Genomic DNA, 23,159 nt, shown 5'->3' with positions numbered 1-23,159 from the left:
GTTCGAAAAATCATGTGATGCTTCTCTAATTTGTGTAATTAACAGCACCTGTAACTTACCTGTGGCACCTAACAGGTGTTGGCAATAACTAAATCACACTTGCAGCCAGTTGACATGGATTAAAGTTGACTCAACCTCTGTCCTGTGTCCTTGTGTGTACCACATTGAGCATGGAGAAAAGAAAGAAGACCAAAGAACTGTCTGAGGACTTGAGAAACCAAATTGTGAGGAAGCATGAGCAATCTCAAGGCTACAAGTCCATCTCCAAAGACCAGAATGTTCCTGTGTCTACCGTGCGCAGTGTCATCAAGAAGTTTAAAGCCCATGGCACTGTGGCTAACCTCCCTAGATGTGGACAGAAAAGAAAAATTGACAAGAGATTTCAATGCAAGATTGTGCGGATGTTGGATAAAGAACCTCAACTAACATCCAAACAAGTTCAAGCTGCCCTGCAGGTCCGAGGGTACAACAGTGTCAACCCGTACTATCCGTCGGCATCTGAATGAAAAGGGACTGTATGGTAGGAGACCCAGGAAGACCCCACTTCTTACCCCGAGACATAAAAAAGCCAGGCTGGAGTTTGCCAAAACTTACCTGAAAAAGCCTAAAACGTTTTGGAAGAATGTTCTCTGGTTAGATGAGACAAAAGTAGATCTTTTTGGGCAAAGGCATCAACATAGAGTTTACAGGAGAAAAAAAGAGGTATACAAAGAAAAAAACACAGTCCCTACAGTCAAACATGGCGGAGGTTCCCTGATGTTTTGGGGTTGCGTTGCTGCCTCTGGCACTGGACTGCTTGGCCGTGTGCATGGCATTATGAAGTCTGAAGACTACCAACGAATTTTGCAGCATAATGTAGGGCCCAGTGTGAGAAAGCTGGGTCTCCCTCAGAGGTCATGGGTCTTCCAGCAGGACAATGACCAAAAACACACTTCAAAAAGCACTAGAAAATGGTTTGAGAGAAAGCACTGGAGACTTCTAAGGTGGCCAGCAATGAGTCCAGACCTGAATCCCATAGAACACCTGTGGAGAGATCTAAAAATGGCAGTTTGGAGAAGGCACCCTTCAAATATCAGGGACCTAGAGCAGTTTGCCAAAGAAGAATGGTCTAAAATTCCAGCAGAGCATTGTAAGAAACACATTGATGGTTACCGGAAGCGGTTGGTCAACCAAGTATTAGGCTGAGGGTGCCAATACTTTTGTCTGGCCCATTTTTGGAGTTTTGTGTGAAATGATCAATGTTTTGCTTTTTGCTTCATTCTCTTTTGTGTTTTTTCATTGAAGACAAATTAAATGAAGATAATAATACCAAAGAATTTGTGTTTGCAATCATTTTCAGGAAGAAACTGAGTATTATCTGACAAAATTGCAGGGGTGTCAAAACTTTTGGCCACAACTGTATGTACAAGAATATAACTGCTACAATACTGCTCCTATGTACAAGAATATAACTACTATAATACTGCCCCCATGTACAAGAATATAACTACTATAATACTGCCCCCATGTACAAGAATATAACTACTGTAATACTGCCCCCGTATACAAGAATATAACTACTATAATATTGCCCCTCTGTACAAGAATATAACTACTATAATACTGCCCCCTATATACAAGAATATAACTGCTATAATACTGCCCCTCTGTACAAGAATATAACTACTATAATACTGCCCCCTATATGCAAGAATATAACTGCTATAATACTGCCCCAATGTACAAGAATATAACTACTATAATACTGCTCCTATGTACAAGAATAGAACTACTATAATACTGCCCTCTATATGCAAGAATATAACTGCTATAATACTGCCTCAATGTACAAGAATATAACTACTATAATACTGCTCCTATGTACAGGAATATAACTACTATAATACTGCCCCTATATACAAGAATATAACTACTATACTACTTCTCCTATGTACAAGAATATAACTACTATAATACTGCCCCCATGTACAATAATATAACTGCTATAATACTGCCCCTCTGTACAAGAATATAACTGTTATAATACTGCCCCTATATACAAGAATATAACTGCTATAATACTGCCCCTATGTACAAGAATATTACTATAATACTGCTCCTATGTACAAGAATATAACTACTATAATACTGCCCCTCTGTACAAGAATATAACTGCTATAATACTGCCCCCTATATACAAAAATATAACTGCTATAATACTGCCCCTATGTACAAGAATATAACTACTATAATACTGCCCCCATGTACAAGAATATAACTACTATAATACTGCCCCCATGTACAAGAATATAACTACTATAATACTGCCCCTCTGTACACGAATATAACTGCTATAATACTGCCCCCTATATACAAGAATATAACTGCTATAATACTGCCCCATGTACAAGAATATTACTATAATACTGCTCCTATGTACAAGAATATAACTGCTATAATACTGCCCCATGTACAAGAATATTACTATAATACTGCTCCTATGTACAAGAATATAACTGCTATAATACTGCCCCATGTACAAGAATATTACTATAATACTGCTCCTATGTACAAGAATATAACTGCTATAATACTGCCCCCTATATACAAGAATATAACTGCTATAATACTGCCCCATGTACAAGAATATTACTATAATACTGCTCCTATATACAAGAATATAACTGCTATAATACTGCCCCATGTACAAGAATATTACTATAATACTGCTCCTATGTACAAGAATATAACTGCTATAATACTGCCCCTTTGTCCAAGTGTTTCTCACAAAATTATAATATCAGCAAAAAGTTAGTTTTTTTCAGTTCTTCAATACAAAAAGTGAATCTCCTATATCCTAGAGTTATTACACACAGAGTGATCTATTTCACGTGTTTATTTCTGGTAATGTTGATGATTATGGCTTACAGCCAATAAAAACCCAGAAGTCATTATCTCAGCAAATTAGAATACTTTATAACACCAGCTTGAAAAATGATTTTAAAATCTGAAATGTTGGCCTACTGAAATGTATGTTCAGTAAATGCACTCAGTACTTGGTTGGGCTCCTTTGACATCAATTACTGCATCAATGCGGCGTGGCATGGAAGCGATCAGCCTGTGGCACTGCTGAGGGGTTATGGAAGCCCAGGTTGCTTTGATAGCAGCCTTCAGCTCGTCTGCATTGTTGGGTCTGGTGTCTCTCTTCTTCCTCTTGACAATACTCCATAGATTCTCTATGGGGTTAAGGTCAGGCGAGTTTGCTGCCAATCAAGCACAGTGATACTGTTGTTTTTGCACCAGGTATTGGTACTTTTGGCAGTGTGGACAGGGGCCAAGTCCTGCTGGAAAATTACATTTCAATCTCTAAAAAGCTTGTCGGCAGAGGGAAGCATGAAGGGCTCTAAAATGTCCCAGTAGACGGCTGCGCTGACTTTGGTCTTGATAAAACACAGTGGAGCTACACCAGCAGATGACATGGCTCCCCAAACCATTACTGATTGTGGAGACTTCACACTAGACCTCCAGCAGCTTGGATTGTGGCCTCTCCACTCTTCCTCCATACTCTGGGACCTGGATTGCCAAATGAAATGCAAAATTTACTTAAATCTGAAAACACCTTGGACCACTGACAACAGTCCGGTTCTTTTTCTCCTTGGCCCAGGTAAGACGCTTCTGGAGTTGTCTATTGCTCATGAGTGGCCTGACACAAGGAATGTGACACTTGTAGCCCATGTCCTGGATACGTCTGTGTGTGGTGTGAAGCAATGACTCCAGCAGCAGTCCACTCCTTGTGAATCTCCCCAAAATTTTTGAATGGCCTTTTCTTAACAATCCTTTCCAGGCTGTGGTTATCCTGGTTGCTTGGGCACCTTTTTCTACCACAATCTTTCCTTCCCCTCCTTGTGGAGTGTGTCAGTGACTGCCTTCTGGACATCTGTCAGGTCAGCAGTCTTCCCCATGATTGTGGAGCTACTGAAACAGACTAAGGGACCTTTATAAACCCTTAGGAAGACTCTGAAGGTGTTTATTGTTAATTATTCTAATTTACTGAGATAATGACTTTTGGGTTTTCATTAGCTGTAAGCCATAATCATCAACATTAACAGAAATAAACACGTGAAATAGATCACTCTGTGTGTAATGACTCCATAGAATATAGGAGAGTCACTTTTTTGAATTTAAGAACTGAAATAAATTCACTTTTTGATGATCTATAATGTAGTGAAAAGCACAAGTGTACAAGAATATAACTACCATAATAGTGCCTTTATGTAGAAGGACGACGCAGCACTTTTAGACGTGAAGTTTTATTTTTCTTACACACTTTAAGATGAATTATTACTGGAACTTGTGTCCTGTGTTAACAGTTTGTGACAGAACCACAATTGGGATATTCAGCAGGAATCCTAGATTTGCAGAAGTCTTCAGAGAAAATTTACACTACAAAGTTTTTGGTGTCAGATTCTTTCAAAAGAGCCTTGTGTGAATGAGCCCTAAGCGGAGGGGATTGCACCGTGAGCGCTCCGGTCCGGCCATAGCTTGCGCCTGGTGTACGGTTTTATTTTATCATCCAGACAAAGACCAATGACACAGTCACATCAGATCAGTTTTATTTGTAGAGGCCGTGTCTGTACAATCAACAGAGAGTCAATATCTTATAAATCACAGTGATGATGTAAACCTGGTCAATTGTGCCTCAAAGTCTTTTTTTTAATCAAAAAAAAAAAAAAACCCTCGAAAAATAAAAAAAAAAGTCATTAAAAATGTAAAAAAACATCACTAAAGTTCTAGTGTTTCTGTAGAATGGACCCAAAGTGGACAATTTCCTAATAGAGGACACGAAGAAAAAAAAAATATATAAAAGTCACAGCAAGACAAACTCCTCGGTGTTAAAGCTTTTTAATTTGTTCTTTTCCTCCTTCGTGAAAAGGTCATTTTGCTCGTAGACCGGAGCGGAGACAAAATCAAAGTCCTGAGCATGTCCGTTCACAAAGGTAAATAAAGGATAATTCTGCCGGCTGGAGGAGATCAGTACCTGGAATATAGAATAACGGCTCAGGTCAGAGGAATCCTGAGAAATCGAGCGCAAACCCCATACAGAATACACATAGCGAGGTTTAAAAAAATGTGAGAAAAAAATATATACATGTATATGTTAGAGCAACCGCTGAAGAAGTCCACAGAATGGAATCAGGGAACTGATGTCTTAATAGCGCCACCTTCTGGCAAGCAAGAGATTGGGCTTTTAAAAGGGACATTCATTTCGATAAAAACTTTGTTTTACGCAATATGAATATAATTGTCAGATTGTTACTGGTGATAGACATGTCTGTCCCCAAGTACAAAAATCACTATTAAAAACAGTGACGGCACCAGCAGAATAGTGAGTGCAGCTCTGGAGTATAATACAGAATGTAACTCAGGATCAGTAATGTAATGTATGTACACAGTGACTGCACCAGCAGAATAGTGAGTGCAGCTCTGGGGTATAATACAGGATGTAACTCAGGATCAGTAATGTAATGTATGTACACAGTGACTGCACCAGCAGAATAGTGAGTGCAGCTCTGGAGTATAATACAGGAGGTAACTCAGGATCAGTAATGTAATGTATGTACACAGTGACTGCACCAGCAGAATAGTGAGGGCAGCTCTGGAGTATAATACAGGATGTAACTCAGGATCAGTAATGTAATGTATGTACACAGTGACTGCACCAGCAGAATAGTGAGTGCAGCTCTGGAGTATAATACAGGATGTAACTAAGGATCAGTAATGTATGTACACTGTGACTGCACCAGCAGAATAGTGAGTGTAGCTCTGGGGTATAATACAGGATGTAACTCAGGATCAGTAATGTATGTACACAGTGACTGCACCAGCAGAATAGTGAGTGCAGCTCTGGGGTATAATACAGGCTATAACTCGGGATCAGTAATGTAATGTATGTACACAGTGACTGCACCAGCAGAATAGTGAGTGCAGCTCTGGAGTATAATGGACAGTACGGTGGCTCAGTGGTCAGCATTGTTTTGCACCCTGTTGTCATATTCCACCAATGAGAACATCTGGACGCAGTAGTATGTTCTCCCAGTGTCATCTATCTCCACCCCTCTTTGGCTCTATGCTCTCAGAGGAGAGGGGGTGTAGATTGACGGAACACAAGCAGTTGGGAAGGTGTATATAAATATATGGCCCCGATGTGACCCTCAGAGTGACAGGACTTAGATTGAACAGTCAATCTGTGCTGACAGTTTTTTTTAACCACTTAAATGCCACTGTTACTCTTAGAATCGTTGAGTTGGAAGGGACCTCCTGGGCCATCTGGTCCAACCCCCTGCTCAAAGCAGGATTCGCGAAATCATCCCAGACAGATGTCTGTCCAGCCTCTGTTTGAAGACTTCCATTGAAGGAGAACTCACCACTTCTCGTGGCAGCTTGTTCCACTCATTGATCACTCTAACTGTCAAAAAGTTTTTTCTAATATCTAATCTGTGTCTCCTCCCATTCAGTTTCATCCCATTGCTTCTAGTCTTTCCTTGTGCAAATGAGAATAAAGTTGATCCTTCTACAATGTGACAGCCCTTGAGATATTTGTAGACAGCTATTAAGTCTCCTCTCAGTCTTCTCTTCTGCAAGCTAAACATTCCCAAATCCTGCAACCTTTCCTCATAAGACAGGGTTTGCAGACCGGTCACCATTCTGGTCGCTCTTTTCTGAACTTGCTCCAGTTTGTTGATGTCTTTTTTAAAATGTGGTGCCCAAAACTGGACACAATATTCCAGATGAGGTCTGACCAAAGAGGAGTAGAGGGAAATAATGACTTCACGTGATCTAGACTGTATGCTTCTGCTAATACATCCTAGAATTGGCAGTGGAATGTACAGTATTTGCGCCTATAACACCCCCCCCTGTGAAGCAATTATAGATTTTACCTACACACTGCGATACCATGGTATACAGAACAGGTCATCCGCAGGTTCAAGTAACTCAGGAGATCTTAAAGGGGTTTTCCAGGGTTGCCCCCTAAAAAAATAAAAATCTGTACACTCGCCTCCCTCAGCTGCAGCTGTGACGGCGCCTCTGTTCCTGGCAGGTGCTGCAGCATTGTATCACGTGCAGTAGCTGACTGGCTGCAGCTCATCAATAATCTGATCAGACAAAACCATGTACGGTACACGCAAAAACTGAACAAGAACTACAGCAGAGACGATCCCTGACCCAGCGCCATCAACAGGAAAACTAAGAACATGAGTCTCAAATAAAAAAAAAAGTGGGGATGGGAGGAGGCAGTTATTTTTCATCCACTAAGAACAAGTTTGATATCGCAGTATCGTTCTGACCTAGAGTATATCGTTCTGTTATTGCCTCAGAAAGGGAGGGTGGGAAAAAAAACAAAACGAAAAGCGGAGAATTGCCAGTGGTGGGGTTAATCGGACACTGTTACAGTGTGACCCACGGCTCTGCATCCCCGAGTATTAGTACAGTCATGGCCAAAAGTTTTGAGAATGACACAAATCTTAATTTTTACAAAGTCTACTGCATCGTTTTTTCTAATGGCAATTTGCATATACTCCAGAATGTTATAAAGAGTGATCAGCTTAACAGCAATTACTTGCACAGTCAATATTTGCCTAGAAAATGAACTTTATCCCCCAAAACACATTTCAACGTCATTGCAGCCCTGCCTTAAAAGGACCAGCTAACATCGTTTCAGTGATTGCTCCATTAACACAGGTGTGGGTGTTGATGAGGACAGGGCTGGAGATCAATCTGTCATGATTAAGTAAGAATGACACCACTGGACACTTTAAAAGGAGGCTGGTGCTTGGCATCATTGTTTCTCTTCTGTTAACCATGGTTATCTCTAAAGAAACACGTGCAGTCATCATTGCACTGCACAAAAATGGCCTAACAGGGAAGAGTATCGCAGCTAGAAAGATTGCACCTCAGTCAACAATCTATCGCATCATCAAGAACTTCAAGGAGAGAGGTTCCCTTGTTGCCAAAAAGGCTCCAGGGCGCCCAAGAAAGACCAGCAAGCGCCAGGACCGTCTCTTAAAAGTGTTTCAGCTGCGGGATCGGGCTACCAGCAGTGCAGAGCTTGCTCAGGAATGGCAGCAGGCAGGTGTGAGTGCATCTGCACGCACTGTGAGGCGGAGACTCTTGGAGCAAGGCCTGGTCTCAAGGAGGGCAGCAAAGAAGCCACTTCTCTCCAGGAAAAACATCATGGACAGACTGATATTCTGCAAGAGGTACAGGGAGTGGACTGCTGAGGACTGGGGTAAAGTCATTTTCTCTGATGAATCCCCTTTTCGATTGTTTGGGACATCTGGAAAACTGCTTATTCGGAGAAGACCAGGTGAGCGCTACCACCAGTCTTGTCTCATGCCAACTGTCAAGCATCCTGAAACCATTCATGTGTGGGGTGGCTTCTCAGCCAAGGGAATGGGCTCTCTCTCAGTCTTGCCTAAAACCACAGCCATGAATATAGAATGGTACCAGAATGTCCTCCGAGAGCAACTTCTCCCAACCGTCCAAGAGCAGTTTGGCGATCAATAATGCCTTTTTCAACATGATGGAGCACCTTGCCATAAAGCAAAGGTGATAACTAAATGGCTCAGGGAACAAAACAGAGATTTTGGGACCATGGCCTGGAAACTCCCCAGATCTTAATCCCATTGAGAACTTGTGGTCAATCATCAAGAGACGGATGGACAAACAAAAACCTTCAAATTCAGACAAAATAAAAGCATTGATTTTGCAAGAATGGACTGCTATCAGTCAGGATTTGATCCAGAAGTTGATTGAGAGCATGCCAGGCAGAATTGCAGAGGTCCTGAAGAAGAAGGGTCAACACTGCAAATATTGACTTGCTGCATTAACTCATTCTAACTGTCAATATAACCTTTTGTTACTCATAATATGATTGCAATTATATTTCTGTATGTGATAAAAACATCTGACAAACACACATAAAAACCAGAGGCCAGCAGATCATGTGAAAATATAGTATTTGTGTCATTCTCAAAACTTTTGGCCATGACTGTAGAGTTCGTCCTGGTGCCCCCAGTGTACGTTCGTGATGGGGCGCACACTGGTGATTACTGGGATCCATCCCGCCGTATACGCACCTTTGTGAGTTCTTCTACCACCTTCTCAAAGTCCCGGGAGTTTCTGCAGTAAAATCCCAGCGCGCAGCTCGGGTCCATTTTCTTGAAGGGCATTTTCTTTGGTGAAGGACAGTGGAATGACTGCAGGGGAAGAAAGGTGTAAAAAGCCATAATATAAAGGGGGTCAGCTGAGCAATCACCACTACGTCCTGTCTGCACTGATACATTGTAACAAACTGCAGCTGAGCGGGTGGAATCTGCTGTATGGTAATGTAGCAGCTCACCCCATAGGTTACAGGGATGGTGCTGGTCCTCGCCTACGGGGGGGGGATCCTAAGTGATCGCTAGAGCCAGGGGTGGACTGTGTTAAAGGGATCTCCTCCTCTAACTAAATATATGGCCCCAGTGTGCCAAAATAATAGCATAACCCCCCACCCCAACGGTCTCCCGTCCGTCCTCTGGTCTTGTCCCCTGCCAGTCTCAGTCTCTTCTGGCATGGCTGGCGCTAATTGCTGTGGCCAGTGATCAGCTGCAGTGGTCACATGCTGATCAAGACCAGATTGATGGAGGAGCAGCAAGCGATCAACCGGTGCCTACGGAGTTCTTTTTTCAATATGCCAACTTAAAGAACGGGGGTCCCAACAACCCACTTCCCATCAGACACAAGTATGAGAGGAGACCCCCCTCCTTATGTCTGACCGTCCTACTACAGCGATTGATGGGGCTAATGCACATGCTCATAGCAACCAACGAAGTCAAAGAATGATCGCATCATTATCATTATGGGGTCCCCGGTAACTAGACCTCCATTATAAGGAGATGGTCCTCTTATGAATGCCTCCTGATCTCAGCTACATTTTTTCCTGATACAGCGCTCCAAATCCCCAGCAGATAAAGTTTTCTCCTGCTTGCAGTTACCACTAGGGGGCACTTAGTACAAGTGATTTATTACGTGGTGGAGAAGCCATGTGCAGTGAGCACCCCCTAGTGGTGGCAGCAGGAAGGCAAAATGTTAATGTCTATTTATATCTGCAGAGATTTGGAGCTTTGTATCCGAGCTCGGACCGAGGTTTAGAGATCAGTTTTTGGGTGAGCATCAATCTAGTGGCTTAAGTACAAGAATTAATAAGACCAATTATTAAGTATTAGATTTACTGGATGAATCCTAATGGCATCTAGGAGGAGTCCATCATAGCGGCAGGGTCTGCTCGTCCTCTGCTCGGTGCCTCCATCTTTCTTTTACCTTGACTAGGATTTCCTCTCCCTCCACATTGACGGGAAGCAATGTTTGAACGCGGTAATGTGCATGTGATTCTACCTAATTAGATTTGCAAATCTTTCTGTGCGGAGTCTGAGCTGTAGTGAAATGTACATTACTCCGCTGGGGTCCATCTGTCATTGTCAGGACATCCGGACGCCGGGCTCGTACAGTCAGCGTGCCAAGATTTTGGAAGAAATAAAGGGGAAAATAAAAGAATAAACTTCTTCCCTGGTGCTGCGCTCACATTGAGGCGGCATCATCGGGACTGCAGGGTGGCGGGATAAAAGGATCTTTGATTGGGTGGGGAGGGGGGGGTCATAATGGGGTCTTTTGTAGATAACTCCACATTCAGTTTATCGAATGATCACGATATGTGCAGCAGAACAACTTTCCTTGATTTTTGCAGGAATTTTTTTTATTTTTTTAGCTTAATGCAAATTTAACTTAAATTAGAAAAACTTGCAGCTTTGTGACACTGAACACAAGGAATAAAACTTCCATTCCCCGACAGTAAGCAGAGGTCTCAAGCATGGAGATAAACGCAGACTGAGAGCCACAGGGAGGGGACAAACCATCGGCTGTGGCAAGTTACATTCTTGAGGTTCAGACACTTCTGTTTGTTACAATGTATCGGCGCAGGTAACATGTAGCTCAGAATTGCGGCTGCACTCTTTAAGGGTCTGTGCACATGGTGCAGTTTCTACTGCGGATTTGCCGCTGCGGATCCGCAGCAGAACTGCAGGTGCTGTACAGTACCATTATAGCCTATGTTATAAAAAAAAAGCAGCATGTCACTTCTTTTGTGCGGTTTTGCTGCAGTTTTCCACCTGCTCCATTCTACAAATCCGCAGGTGGAAAACCGCAAGAGAAAAGGATGAAATCCGCAGGAAAATGCCGGTCATTTGACCTGCGGATTTAGTAAAATCCGCAAGGAAAAATCCGCGGGAGGATCCGCACCGTGTGCACATAGCCTAAAGCTTTTTTTTGGTTGAGGACTTGAGACTGGCATTTTGAAGCTGGCTGCGAGCCGTGGACCACCAGATGCACCGACCAAATGTCTCTGCACCCCTGTACCTAAAGCACAACGAGGCGCTGACTCTGACACCTTACTACCCCACAAGACCTGCCGTAAACCTTCACCTGCAGTGGTTTTAGCATTATGGCTGATCGCTGTAGGGTCGTGCCAATGTACGAGTATAGACGCCCCATGATGCATCCAGAGTTTTTTTTTTTTTGTTTTTTTTTTTTTTTAAATGGAGGTAATAACTTATAAAGTGGAAAAAGACTGATCAATGGCACCCCGCCATTCTTGAGGATGGGTCAGAGTCACCCACTTGAGTAGAGCATCCGCTGAGCATGCTCAGTGTCAATCCAAGGGACTGACATACTTGAGCACAGCAGCGCACACCCCTACAAACAGTGGCCTCGAGAGTCCAATCTCATGATCACAGACCAGACGCTTCTCACGCATCTTTCGGAACAACCCCTTTAAATGTCGGGAAATGCGGTAGGTGAGGCGGATCGCTGTATAATCTCGATTCATAATTAGTGCATAAATTAGAGGGCGATAACGGTGCCAGAACCTCGGTGACATTACCTCGAGAGGGAAATCCTTTGTGCTGACATCTACAAAAGATTGGCAGTAATGAGGATCCATGTATATCAAGCTGTCATCTGCAAGGACAAAACAGAAGATAAGTAATTCCAGAAACACTTTATTACCGCGCCGCTTACAATCCAATTTCTATGCAGAAGAACAGCCGAGAAAAATCGCAGACAAAAGGCCCCTGCCACGACGCGGCTCCTTGACGGATGCGCGCTCCTTTAACGGGACAGATTAACTTCTGGAATCAAAAGATGCTGGTGTAAGCAGAATAATTTTTTTCTTTTTATATAAAAAGTGATGAGTCTGTCATTTAATTTTTGGTGATGAAATTACTTTCACAAACACACAATTATATTCCGGAGTTTGTCGATGAAAAATGCGCCGGGAAAGCGCGGTCGACACCCAGGACGTATTACTTGTCATCCTAACGTCAACTCGCGGCGTTTAAACTGCTCGAATCTAAATATGTAAATAAAATCTGCCAAACGAGGAGAGCGAAGGCGCTTAAACTTTCATTAGATGGAAGGTAAAATATGCCTTGTTTATGCAGCGCGGGAAATTAAAGATGCAGTTTGCAGAAACCAATTACAATGGCGGCTAAGTGACAAATGAGTGGACTTTGGTGGGATCTGATGAATTAATAGCGGCCTCGGTGCTGCCTTAATTATTCAGTCGGAGAATGGTCATTTATAAAAATCGAAGGTTTTTTTTTTTTTTTTAATAAGTCCAAGGCTCCAATAATTGCAGCAGGTCGTGGCATGATGCAGGATAGGTCAGCGCATTTTTCCTGCAGCTGGCAGTATCGTTAACCAAAAAGATTCACAGGATCCTTATTCAGCAGCGACGTTGGCCGTCTGCGAGCGTTGCACCGGAGCCCTGTAAACTTGCTCCTAATTGCCTCCATCCCCGGCGCCTCTTCTGATAATCAGGCCTGGTGAGATCATTACGGTGTGACACACGCATGACAACACAAGGGGTCTGCCAGTCAGAAGAGGTGCAGAGGCTGACGGCAAGAGCTAGTTTGCAGGGCTCTGGAGCAATGCCCACGGACGACCAACGTCACCGCATCACCAGGTCTTCAATTTTTGTTTTTCTGCAACACTAGACGAGACCAGATGAAATATCTATACTTGTTTCTTGTATATTAACCAATTTTTATCAGGATTTTAATTTTTTTTAATAAAGTTTATATTTCCTTTACCTCGGCGACTTGATTGGTCATCCAATACACAGCAATACTTCTGTATTTCAGGGCATTATATATAAAGGAGATGGCAGACGCTGGCAACCTTTACCACATTTGCATCATATGATGGCATTATGGAAGGGCTTATTGGGGTGTTCGAGACACCCCCCCACTATTTAACCGCTTAGCTGCAATGGTAACCATAGATTATGGCATCTAAAGGGTGTTCAAACCCTTGGATAGAGATCTCTCATCCCGGCCAGTTAAGCATCAGCTGTAAAAGCTTGCCGATACCAGCTGCAGATGGTGTGGTTTCACGTTGTGCATGGGTGACGGAATCGGTGAACCCCATGGTGGCAGTGGATTGGAGCAATGGTCATGCATGCCAGTATTTTTATGCTTGTACCTACCTTGAAATCCTACAAAGTAATAGGACTGTTTCGGTCTGCCACCGATGATCCCAACACAATATTCCAGGCTAAGCATCCCCTAAGAATGAGAACACCAGAAATTACGCATGACCATAAGGTGATAAGATGCAGACAATTTTATAAGAGGTTCCTGATTAGACCGTACACATGGGGTGTTACTAGGGCGGTTAGTTCTAATTGCCAGCCGGAAGCGAGCATGGTCATTCCTATGAGGGAGTAACAAGCCTCTGAGGCTGCTTTTCTCAGTGACTGGAGATGCAAGAAAACGTATGGTGAACAGTTTTTACTTATGGCAGTAGTGGTACGGCTGTATAGGTGCTTGTCACCCGATAAGAATGACACCTTTCTTGTAGTGACAGGATGTGCCAGTCCTGAGATATTTACAGTAGAAATTGTATCAGGCAGGAAGTGCATGTGGGGTGTGTCAGTGCACTTGTAAGAAGCACTCAGATCACTGACACACCCCCAGTGCACTTCCTGCCTGATTTGCTTAAGACATGTACTCTAGATTTCTCATGACTGACACATCTGACTTCTACAAGAAAGAGGTCATTCTTATCGGGGGACAAGGGGCTACACAGCCATGCCACTACCTCCACATGTACGAACACACTGACCGGTTCCCTTAATGAACACTCAGATTAATTAAACTTTAAACAGCCAGCATGTGTTCCTGTAGAAATATTTGGCAACCCCACCTCCCATTTTAACTTTTTCTACACCTCCCCCTTTAGTTGACCTCACACATAGGGCCATCTGAGCTTTCTGCTCCATGTTCCATATTCCAAGTTTCTTTCTCCTCTTTATGAACCATATTCATGGTAAAAGCAAACTTATACAGAGAACCCCTTCAAAAGTTGTATTGTGAATGCGACATAGGCCTCATTTATAGGAATAACAGGGTTTTATTTTGCCACTTAAAGACATAAAAAGAAAATAAAAAAAAATAAATAAAAAAAAAATAAAAAAATTGTTAAATTCCAGCAAGATACAGATATTCCTTTCATGAAGCGGGATATTCACAGACCCCCCTGGTAAGCTCCGCACCTACCTTCACAAATTCAAAATATTCAGTATTGGTCCTTTCTCCGCCGAGTCGGACAGGAACCAGAATGAGAACGGATTTATCAGCGGATGTTTTATCCTGCGGGTCATACACATCGTCACGGTAAACTGCGGAAAGGACAAGGAACAGGCGATCAGGAAGGATATTTGTATCTCTCTGATTCTACATAGAAGGTTCCTACTGAATGACAGCAAGCAGATCTGGAGGACGTGGGAAAAGTTTCAGAACTTTTGACAAAATAACATTCATTTAACAATTTCTCAAAAGCTATTTAAAAAAAAAAACAAAAAAAAAAAACCACAACTTACTTGTACAGTCCTGAGCGACGTATATGGAGAAGCTCTGCAGCTCGGGGGCAGCGGACTCCTTCTTTGCTTTCCTGGAGAATATTGTAGACAGGTTTCATTATATACAACTTCTTTTCCAGCAGAGTTATAACAAATACTCTGTCTCTCCAGTGCACGGCGACGCCGTGTGTGCGGAGTAAAGCAGGACGTCGCTGTAACTTTCCACACCTTTCGCCCATTCAGCGGACAGGACGGATCCACCATCATTAATGCACATTATTGCGCAGATTTAAATAGAAATCAGTTCATTTTCTGGCACAAATGCAATCACAGATGGGTCCTCCTAATAGATCTGCCGCATTGTGCCCCCCCGCACCATGAATAAAAACCGGCCGACTGTATCGCGAGCGTACCTCAACAGGTGGGAGACAATGGCAGGACCGTACCAGTCTCCAGCCACTTTCCCAGACTTCCTCCCGATCCTGATCAGCCGATGAATCCCGAAATCGGCTGCGGGGTGATCCGAGAACCAGGAGATGATTTTCCGGTGATAAAATGCGCTTTGATTTCCGTCTTCGTTTTCTGTGGTCGCTCCGGGACCGCTGGACGTTGTACCGTAGGTTGGGGCATTGTACGACGCCTCGATGGGGGTGAGCTTTCTGGCGCTGTTCTGTAACCAGAACTCTGCCTCCGGCCGGTAAAGGTCCAACGCGTTTGGCCACAACCAGTCTGTAAGAGATGGGAGACGTTGAGAGGCATCAGAAGGTACAGGATGAGCAGCCTATTGGACACTTAGGGCATCTGCCGCAAATAGGTTTTAAAGGTCATCTATCAGCATTTTCCTTTAACCCCTTCCTGGAAAATGGGATGAACATGTGGTGCGGGTGTTATGGCGTTGGAAGCCCACTATATAGAGGGCAGGTGGCAGCCACGACCAGAGTCTGTCTCTCATCGCTGCCGTGTAACCACTTTAATACCTTTGTCAGTCTAGGACAGCGGCATCTGAGTGGCGCAACACCAGTGGGTCATCCCTTTTTGGCGCCCTAGGCAAAGCACTTGTCAGCTAGTTGGAAATATTTCAATTTTTCATGTGGTTACCCCCAAAAATTGGAAAGTTAATAATTATACAGAGACGGCACGAATATAAAAAAACAAAAAAAAAACCTATAGATTATAGAGTGTGGCGCTTTTCCCATGTCTCCACATTTGCAATTTTGTTTATTCATTTATAGCAAAATGAGCGGAATCATCCAACACTACAACTCGCCCCACAATAGAACAAGCTCTCGTACGGCCAGGGGGATGGAAAAATAAAACGTTATGGCTCTTGGAAGACAGTGAGGAACAAAAAAAAAAGCCTGCAAACACAAAAATAGGCTGCAGCAGGGATGGGGTTAACATGCAATCTAAAAACTGATCGTCCGTCCCCTCCAAGGATTTACCCAAATACAAGCTGAATTTCCGCAGCTCCGATGCAAACAGGTTCATACGGCGATCATAAACTGCTACCAAGAGAATGCAAAGGCACGGAGACGCATGTCTGCATAGGAGCTGTATACCCAAAACGGCAAAGACTTAGCCATGTGCCCGCAAAGGTTTTGTTTTATCCTTTAGAAGATTTGGGGTAAAAAAAATTGGTCACATAACCTGGAAATCCAGCACCAACCTCGCCCTATAAAGTGAACCAGGAGCCCCTGCGCCAGTAACATCTGCCCGGTCCTCAGGGTGCAGCCCCAGCCGCAGTCCGTGCTCCACGTCGACCCCTCCAGCTGGGGGAACTCTTCCCTGTACGTCAGCCATACCCGGGAAATAAAATCCTTCCGGAAATCCTCCACGTTGCCAAAAGCATCTTCATTCGTCACCGACCCGGAATCGGAGCAGTCGGGAGAAGATTCGGACTCTGATAGAAAACAAAGGAAAAAAAAAAGGCAATAGATGTCTCTAGAACAAACCTTTACTGTCGGGGCATCGCATGAGACGTCGCCCCCAAAAATTTTTTTCCATACATTAACCCTTACGGTGCCAAATCGGATCAGAACAAACCAGAAACAAGCCACATGCAATAGATCCAGGGACGGAGGTTGGCATTTCGGACATCACCGGCTGTAATCAATCTTGGCGGACCACCGGCCCGACCCTACAGGGACTCACCTTCATATTTAAAATGGTAGCACTTGCCAAGCAAAAGCACAGGGGAGTTTCGTCTAAAATAGGTTCTCGTCCTAAGTACCCAACCTAAAATAAAAAAAAAACATGGAACAGTTAAAGGGGATGTCCACTGAGCATTAGGATAGGTCATCAGTGTCAGATCAGCGGGGGTCCGACACCCAGGACCCCACACATCTGTGTAGTGGGGGTTATCGCCTGCTGCACTTTAGTTCCTGTTCACTTCAACAGGAGCTGAATTATAGAACTCCACAATGGCCATGTGTGACGCGTTGGCTCCGTGATGGCAGGTGTCACAACAACGGATCGGTGGTGGTGCCAGGTATTGGACCCCAATGATCTGATGCCCTAGTCTATCACCCTAAGGACAAGTCACCAAAATATGACCCCCCTGCTATGCATAACAGATTACCGACAGCCATGACATCCTGATCTATGGGATTTATACCGTGAAGGGAATGAGCCCCATTACGAAGAGCTGCAGGATCAGAGCTCGGCGAGTGTTCCCTGCTCACAAAGCCACCAGCTCAGAGATGGGGGGGGGGGGGGGGCCCAAGAGCCCTGGGGATGGGGGGGGGCCCCCAAGAGCCCTGGGGATGGGGGGGGCAAGAGCCCTGGGGATGGGGGGGGGGCCCCAAGAGCCCTGGGGATGGGGGATTACAAAAGGCACTTACTGTATTTTACATTATGCCACGCAGATAAAAACATTGACTTCACTTTTTCATCGGTGCCGTTGGCTTCCATATTCACCCCGTGAGAAAGAACCCATACCGCGCCGAGGCCGGGCAGTCACAGACCTGGAAGAGAAAGGGGACGCAGCAGGTAGGGGAGCCATGAGAAAAAGGTCGCAAACGTTATTTCTGGCCAAGATCTTCGCTTCCTAGCAGTGAGTCTTGTCTCGAGAAGTTGAACACACAGATAATGACTTTTAGGGCTCATACTCGCACGAAAACCCGGCACTGGGATCGGAGGGCACGGCTGCATAGAAATACATGTATCCGCACGCTCCGGACCCAGTGCCGGGTTTTCGTGCGAGTCTCTCGCAAGTGAGTAGGAGCCCTTGTGTGCACACGCTGCAGATCCTGTACAGTACCATAATATCCTATGGATGTTAAAAACCACAGTGCAGACGGTGCGGATTTTTCCGCGCGGTTTTCCTGCAGTTTCCAATCCGCAGAAAGAATTGACATGTCAATTCTTTCTGCGGATTCCGCTGTGGTTTGCCTTCTCCTCCATTGTGCAGATGAAAAACCGCAGGGCAAAACCGCAGAGCAATCCGCACCCCATTCCGCAGCGTGTGCACCTACCCTAAGCAGCTGAAGATTTGCAACAGTTGCATCAGATGAAGACAGTCCTCTGAGCTGGAATCACAAGTCTCCTGATGGTTTGTTACAATGTATTAGAGCAGAAAAAGTATCCGTCTCTAGTTAAAGGGGTTGAACCAAGTACATAAGGTGCAGCACTAAGTGGCCCATTATTATACTGCAGAGTATGGCGGCATTACTGGTGAACGCCACTGCAGTGTTATAGGAGCTGTACGTGGCGGAGTTATTCCAGATCATTCAGGGACTATTTGGCGCCATTATGCGCGCTGTGATATTGTCGCATTATCTCGGCCATATAGATTGTTTGCATTATGCGAGCTCTGATACGGCAGTGTAATCTCAGCAGTGTATACCGACTGTACACGGGCTGTGATATGGCAGTATGAGGGTTGAACCATGGCAACATTATCTTGACACAATACGGCAGGTGATATAGAAGTAGTATTTTCGCACTATATTGCAGTGTTATTTGGGAGAGAATTGCATGGCAAGATTACCGCAGCATTATATGGTGGCTTAATTTATGCTGTTGTATGGCAGGATCCTCGTGGCACTATCGTGCAATATTGTGAGGACAGTTTTATTTAGGCTGTGATATGGCGGTAGTCTCTAAGTACCATGTAGCAGTATTATGGGAGCTGTGATAAAGCGATATTCTCTAGACACCATGTAGCTGTGATATGGCGGTATTATCTTTGTACTATGCAGCGGTATTATGGGAGCTGTGACATGGCGGTATTATCTTTGTACTATGCAGCGGTATTATAGGATCTGTGATATGGCGGGATTATGGGAGTTGTGATATGGCGGTATTATCTCTGTACTATGCAGCGGTATTATAGGAGTTGTGATATGGCAGTATTATCTTTGTACTATGCAGCGGTATTATGGGAGCTGTGACATGGCGGTATTATCTCTGTACTATGCAGCGGTATTATGGGAGCTGTGATATGGCGGTATTATCTTTGTACTATGCAGCGGTATTATAGGAGTTGTGATATGGCGGTATTATCTCTGTACTATGCAGCGGTATTATGGGAGCTGTGATATGGCGGTATTATCTCTGTACTATGCAGCGGTATTCTGGGAGCTGTGATATGGCGGTATTATCTTTGTACTATGCAGCGGTATTATAGGAGTTGTGATATGGCGGTATTATCTCTGTACTATGCAGCGGTATTATGGGAGCTGTGATATGGCGGTATTATCTTTGTACTATGCAGCGGTATTATAGGATCTGTGATATGGCAGTATTATCTTTGTACTATGCAGCGGTATTATAGGATCTGTGATATGGCGGTATTATCTTTGTACTATGCAGCGGTATTATAGGATCTGTGATATGGCGGTATTATCTCTGTACTATGCAGCGGTATTATAGGATCTGTGATATGGCGGTATTATCTTTGTACTATGAAGCGGTATTATGGGAGCTGTAATATGGTGGTATTATCTCTGTACTATGCAGCGGTATTATGGGAGCTGTGATATGGCGGTATTATCTTGGTACTATGCAGCGGTATTATAGGATCTGTGATATGGCGGTATTATCTCTGTACTATGCAGCGGTATTATAGGATCTGTGATATGGCGGTAATATCTTTGTACTATGCAGCGGTATTATGGGAGCTGTAATATGGTGGTATTATCGGATCTGTGATATGGCGGTATTATCTCTGTACTATGTAGCGGTATTATAGGATCTGTGATATGGCAGTATTATCGGATCTGTGATATGGCGGTATTATCTCTGTACTATGCAGCGGTATTATAGGATCTGTGATATGGCAGTATTATCTTTGTACTATGCAGCGGTATTATCGGATCTGTGATATGGCGGTATTATCTCTGTACTATGCAGCGGTATTATAGGATCTGTGATATGGCAGTATTATCTTTGTACTATGCAGCGGTATTATAGGATCTGTGATATGGCGGTATTATCTTTGTACTATGCAGCGGTATTATAGGAGCTGTGATATGGCGGTATTATCTCTGTACTATGCAGCGGTATTTTGGGAGCTGTGATATGGCAGTATTATCTCTGTACTATGCAGCGGTATTATGGGAGCTGTGATATGGCGGTATTATCTTTGTACTATGCAGCGGTATTATAGGAGTTGTGATATGGCGGTATTATCTCTGTACTATGCAGCGGTATTATAGGATCTGTGATATGGCAGTATTATCTTTGTACTATGCAGCGGTATTATAGGATCTGTGATATGGCGGTATTATCGGATCTGTGATATGGCGGTATTATCTCTGTACTATGCAGCGGTATTATAGGATCTGTGATATGGCAGTATTATCTTTGTACTATGCAGCGGTATTATAGGATCTGTGATATGGCGGTATTATCTTTGTACTATGCAGCGGTATTATAGGAGCTGTGATATGGCGGTATTATCTCTGTACTATGCAGCGGTATTATGGGAGCTGTGATATGGCGGTATTATCTTTGTACTGTGCAGCGGTATTATAGGATCTGTGATATGGCGGTATTATCTCTGTACTATGCAGCGGTATTTTGGGAGCTGTGATATGGCGGTATTATCTTATTACTGTATTACATTGGCTTAAATGTCAAATTACCAAAAAACAAGCAGCAGGTGTCATTTTCTGCATTACCCACCCCAACAGCAGGAAACCACTGCGGCATCAATCATTGTATGGACACAACAGTCACCTGGGATCTGTAGGGGCTGCCTGCCTCTGATCCGGGGGGCACAGGGCAACCAGCGAGCCCGCACACAACCTGCACGACTATCGCACTGTATGATCAGGCGCCACAGCCGCCAGGTGACAACACAAACCGAGCACCGACTGCACTCACCGAGCACAACTTCTCCCAGCAGCTGATTGCACCGATTGTTCCCTATAAACTACATTTCCCTTAATGCTCGCACAGGCGGCTCTACGGGAGGGCATGACGGGAAATGTAGTGTAAGGGAAGGGGGAGAGACGGGAGTCAGCTGACAAACGGGCGGTCAGTCACAGTCCACAGAGCGGCGGGTGACTGAGAAGTAACGGCCGAGAGACCCCGGGACAAGGGAGACGGCGCCCGCTCTGCTTACCGTGCAGGGTCCGCGGGGTGAGCCACAACGGCGGCCTCTCACCTCACCCGGCGGATGTTGTCAGGCCACGCTCACCGCAGACTTCCGAGGGGAGGGGGAGCGGCACTGCGGCGCATTAATACCCCAGGAGAGGTCGCTGCGGAGCCGTTATACCCCAGGAGGGGGCGCTGTGGAGTATTTATACCCCAGGAGGGGGCGCTGCGTCGCATTAATACCCCAGGAGAGGGCGCTGCGTCGCATTAATACCCCAGGAGAGGGCGCTGCGGCGCCGTTATACCCCAGGAGGGGGCGCTGCGTCGCATTAATACCCCAGGAGAGGGCGCTGCGGCGCATTAATACCCCAGGAGAGGGCGCTGCGGAGCCGTTATACCCCAGGAGGGGGCGCTGCGGAGCCGTTATACCCCAGGAGGGGGCGCTGCGGAGTAATTATACCCCAGGAGGGGGCGCTGAGTCGCATTAATACCCCAGGAGAGGTCACTGCGGAGCAGTTATACCCCAGGAGGGGGCGCTGCGGAGTATTTATTCCCCAGGAGAGGTCACTGCGGAGTAGTTATACCCCAGGAGGGGGCGCTGCGGGGTATTTATACCCCAGGAGGGGGCGCTGCGGAGTATTTATACCCCAGGAGGGGGCGCTGCGGAGTAATTATACCCCAGGAGAGGGCGCTGCGGAGTAATTATACCCCAGGAGGGGGCGCTGCGGAGTAATTATACCCCAGGAGGGGGCGCTGCGGGGTATTTATACCCCAGGAGGGGGCGCTGCGGGGTATTTATACCCCAGGAGGGGGCGCTGCGGGGTATTTATACCCCAGGAGGGGGCGCTGCGGGGTATTTATACCCCAGGAGGGGGCGCTGCGGGGTATTTATACCCCAGGAGGGGGCGCTGCGGAGTAATTATACCCCAGGAGGGGGCGCTGCGGAGTATTTATACCCCAGGAGGGGGCGCTGCGGAGTATTACCCCAGGAGAGGGCGCTGCGGAGTAATTATACCCCAGGAGGGGGCGCTGCGGAGTAATTATACCCCAGGAGAGGGCGCTGCGGAGTAATTATACCCCAGGAGAGGGCGCTGCGGAGTAATTATACCCCAGGAGAGGGCGCTGCGGAGTAATTATACCCCAGGAGGGGGCGCTGCGGAGTAATTATACCCCAGGAGGGGGCGCTGCGGAGTAATTATACCCCAGGAGGGGGCGCTGCGGAGTAATTATACCCCAGGAGGGGGCGCTGCGGAGTATTTATACCCCAGGAGAGGGCGCTGCGGAGTAATTATACCCCAGGAGGGGGCGCTGCGGAGTAATTATACCCCAGGAGGGGGCGCTGCGGAGTAATTATACCCCAGGAGGGGGCGCTGCGGAGTAATTATACCCCAGGAGGGGGCGCTGCGGAGTAATTATACCCCAGGAGGGGGCGCTGCGGAGTAATTATACCCCAGGAGGGGGCGCTGCGGAGTAATTATACCCCAGGAGGGGGCGCTGCGGGGTATTTATACCCCAGGAGGGGGCGCTGCGGGGTATTTATACCCCAGGAGGGGGCGCTGCGGAGTAATTATACCCCAGGAGGGGGCGCTGCGGAGTATTTATACCCCAGGAGAGGGCGCTGCGGAGTAATTATACCCCAGGAGGGGGCGCTGCGGAGTATTTATACCCCAGGAGAGGGCGCTGCGGA

At 45.4% G+C, this 23,159-nt stretch overlaps 1 protein-coding gene across 4 annotated transcripts; it reads right to left on the bottom strand.

The window, feature by feature from the left end:
- Positions 1-4,575: 4,575 nt before the first annotated feature.
- ATG4C (autophagy related 4C cysteine peptidase) lies at positions 4,576-21,658 on the bottom strand. 4 transcript variants are annotated; one of them, XM_073544655.1, is made up of 11 exons: positions 21,501-21,658; positions 17,773-17,895; positions 17,084-17,167; positions 16,599-16,832; positions 15,346-15,661; positions 14,954-15,024; positions 14,631-14,752; positions 13,559-13,637; positions 11,954-12,030; positions 9,117-9,236; positions 4,576-5,017 (listed from the first exon to the last, which is right to left on the bottom strand). In XM_073544655.1, exons 2-11 carry the CDS (start codon positions 17,840-17,842, stop codon positions 4,847-4,849), a joined length of 1,344 nt encoding a protein of 447 aa, XP_073400756.1. In that variant the 5' UTR covers positions 17,843-17,895; positions 21,501-21,658; the 3' UTR covers positions 4,576-4,846. The 4 variants fall into 4 exon arrangements, with proteins under 4 accessions (XP_073400756.1, XP_073400757.1, XP_073400758.1 ...); XM_073544656.1 differs by lacking the exon at positions 21,501-21,658 and adding an exon at positions 21,260-21,384; XM_073544657.1 differs by lacking the exon at positions 21,501-21,658 and adding an exon at positions 21,113-21,226.
- Between the last annotated feature and the right edge of the window lie 1,501 nt (positions 21,659-23,159).

The sequence above is a fragment of the Dendrobates tinctorius genome, unplaced genomic scaffold (assembly GCF_039654945.1).
Source record: "Dendrobates tinctorius isolate UK_male_01 unplaced genomic scaffold, ASM3965494v1 ptg000138l, whole genome shotgun sequence".
In the NCBI taxonomy this organism is placed as follows: Eukaryota; Metazoa; Chordata; class Amphibia; order Anura; family Dendrobatidae; genus Dendrobates; species Dendrobates tinctorius.
Note: the sequence above shows the minus strand (reverse complement) of the source record. Positions and strands in the feature narration are given on the sequence as shown.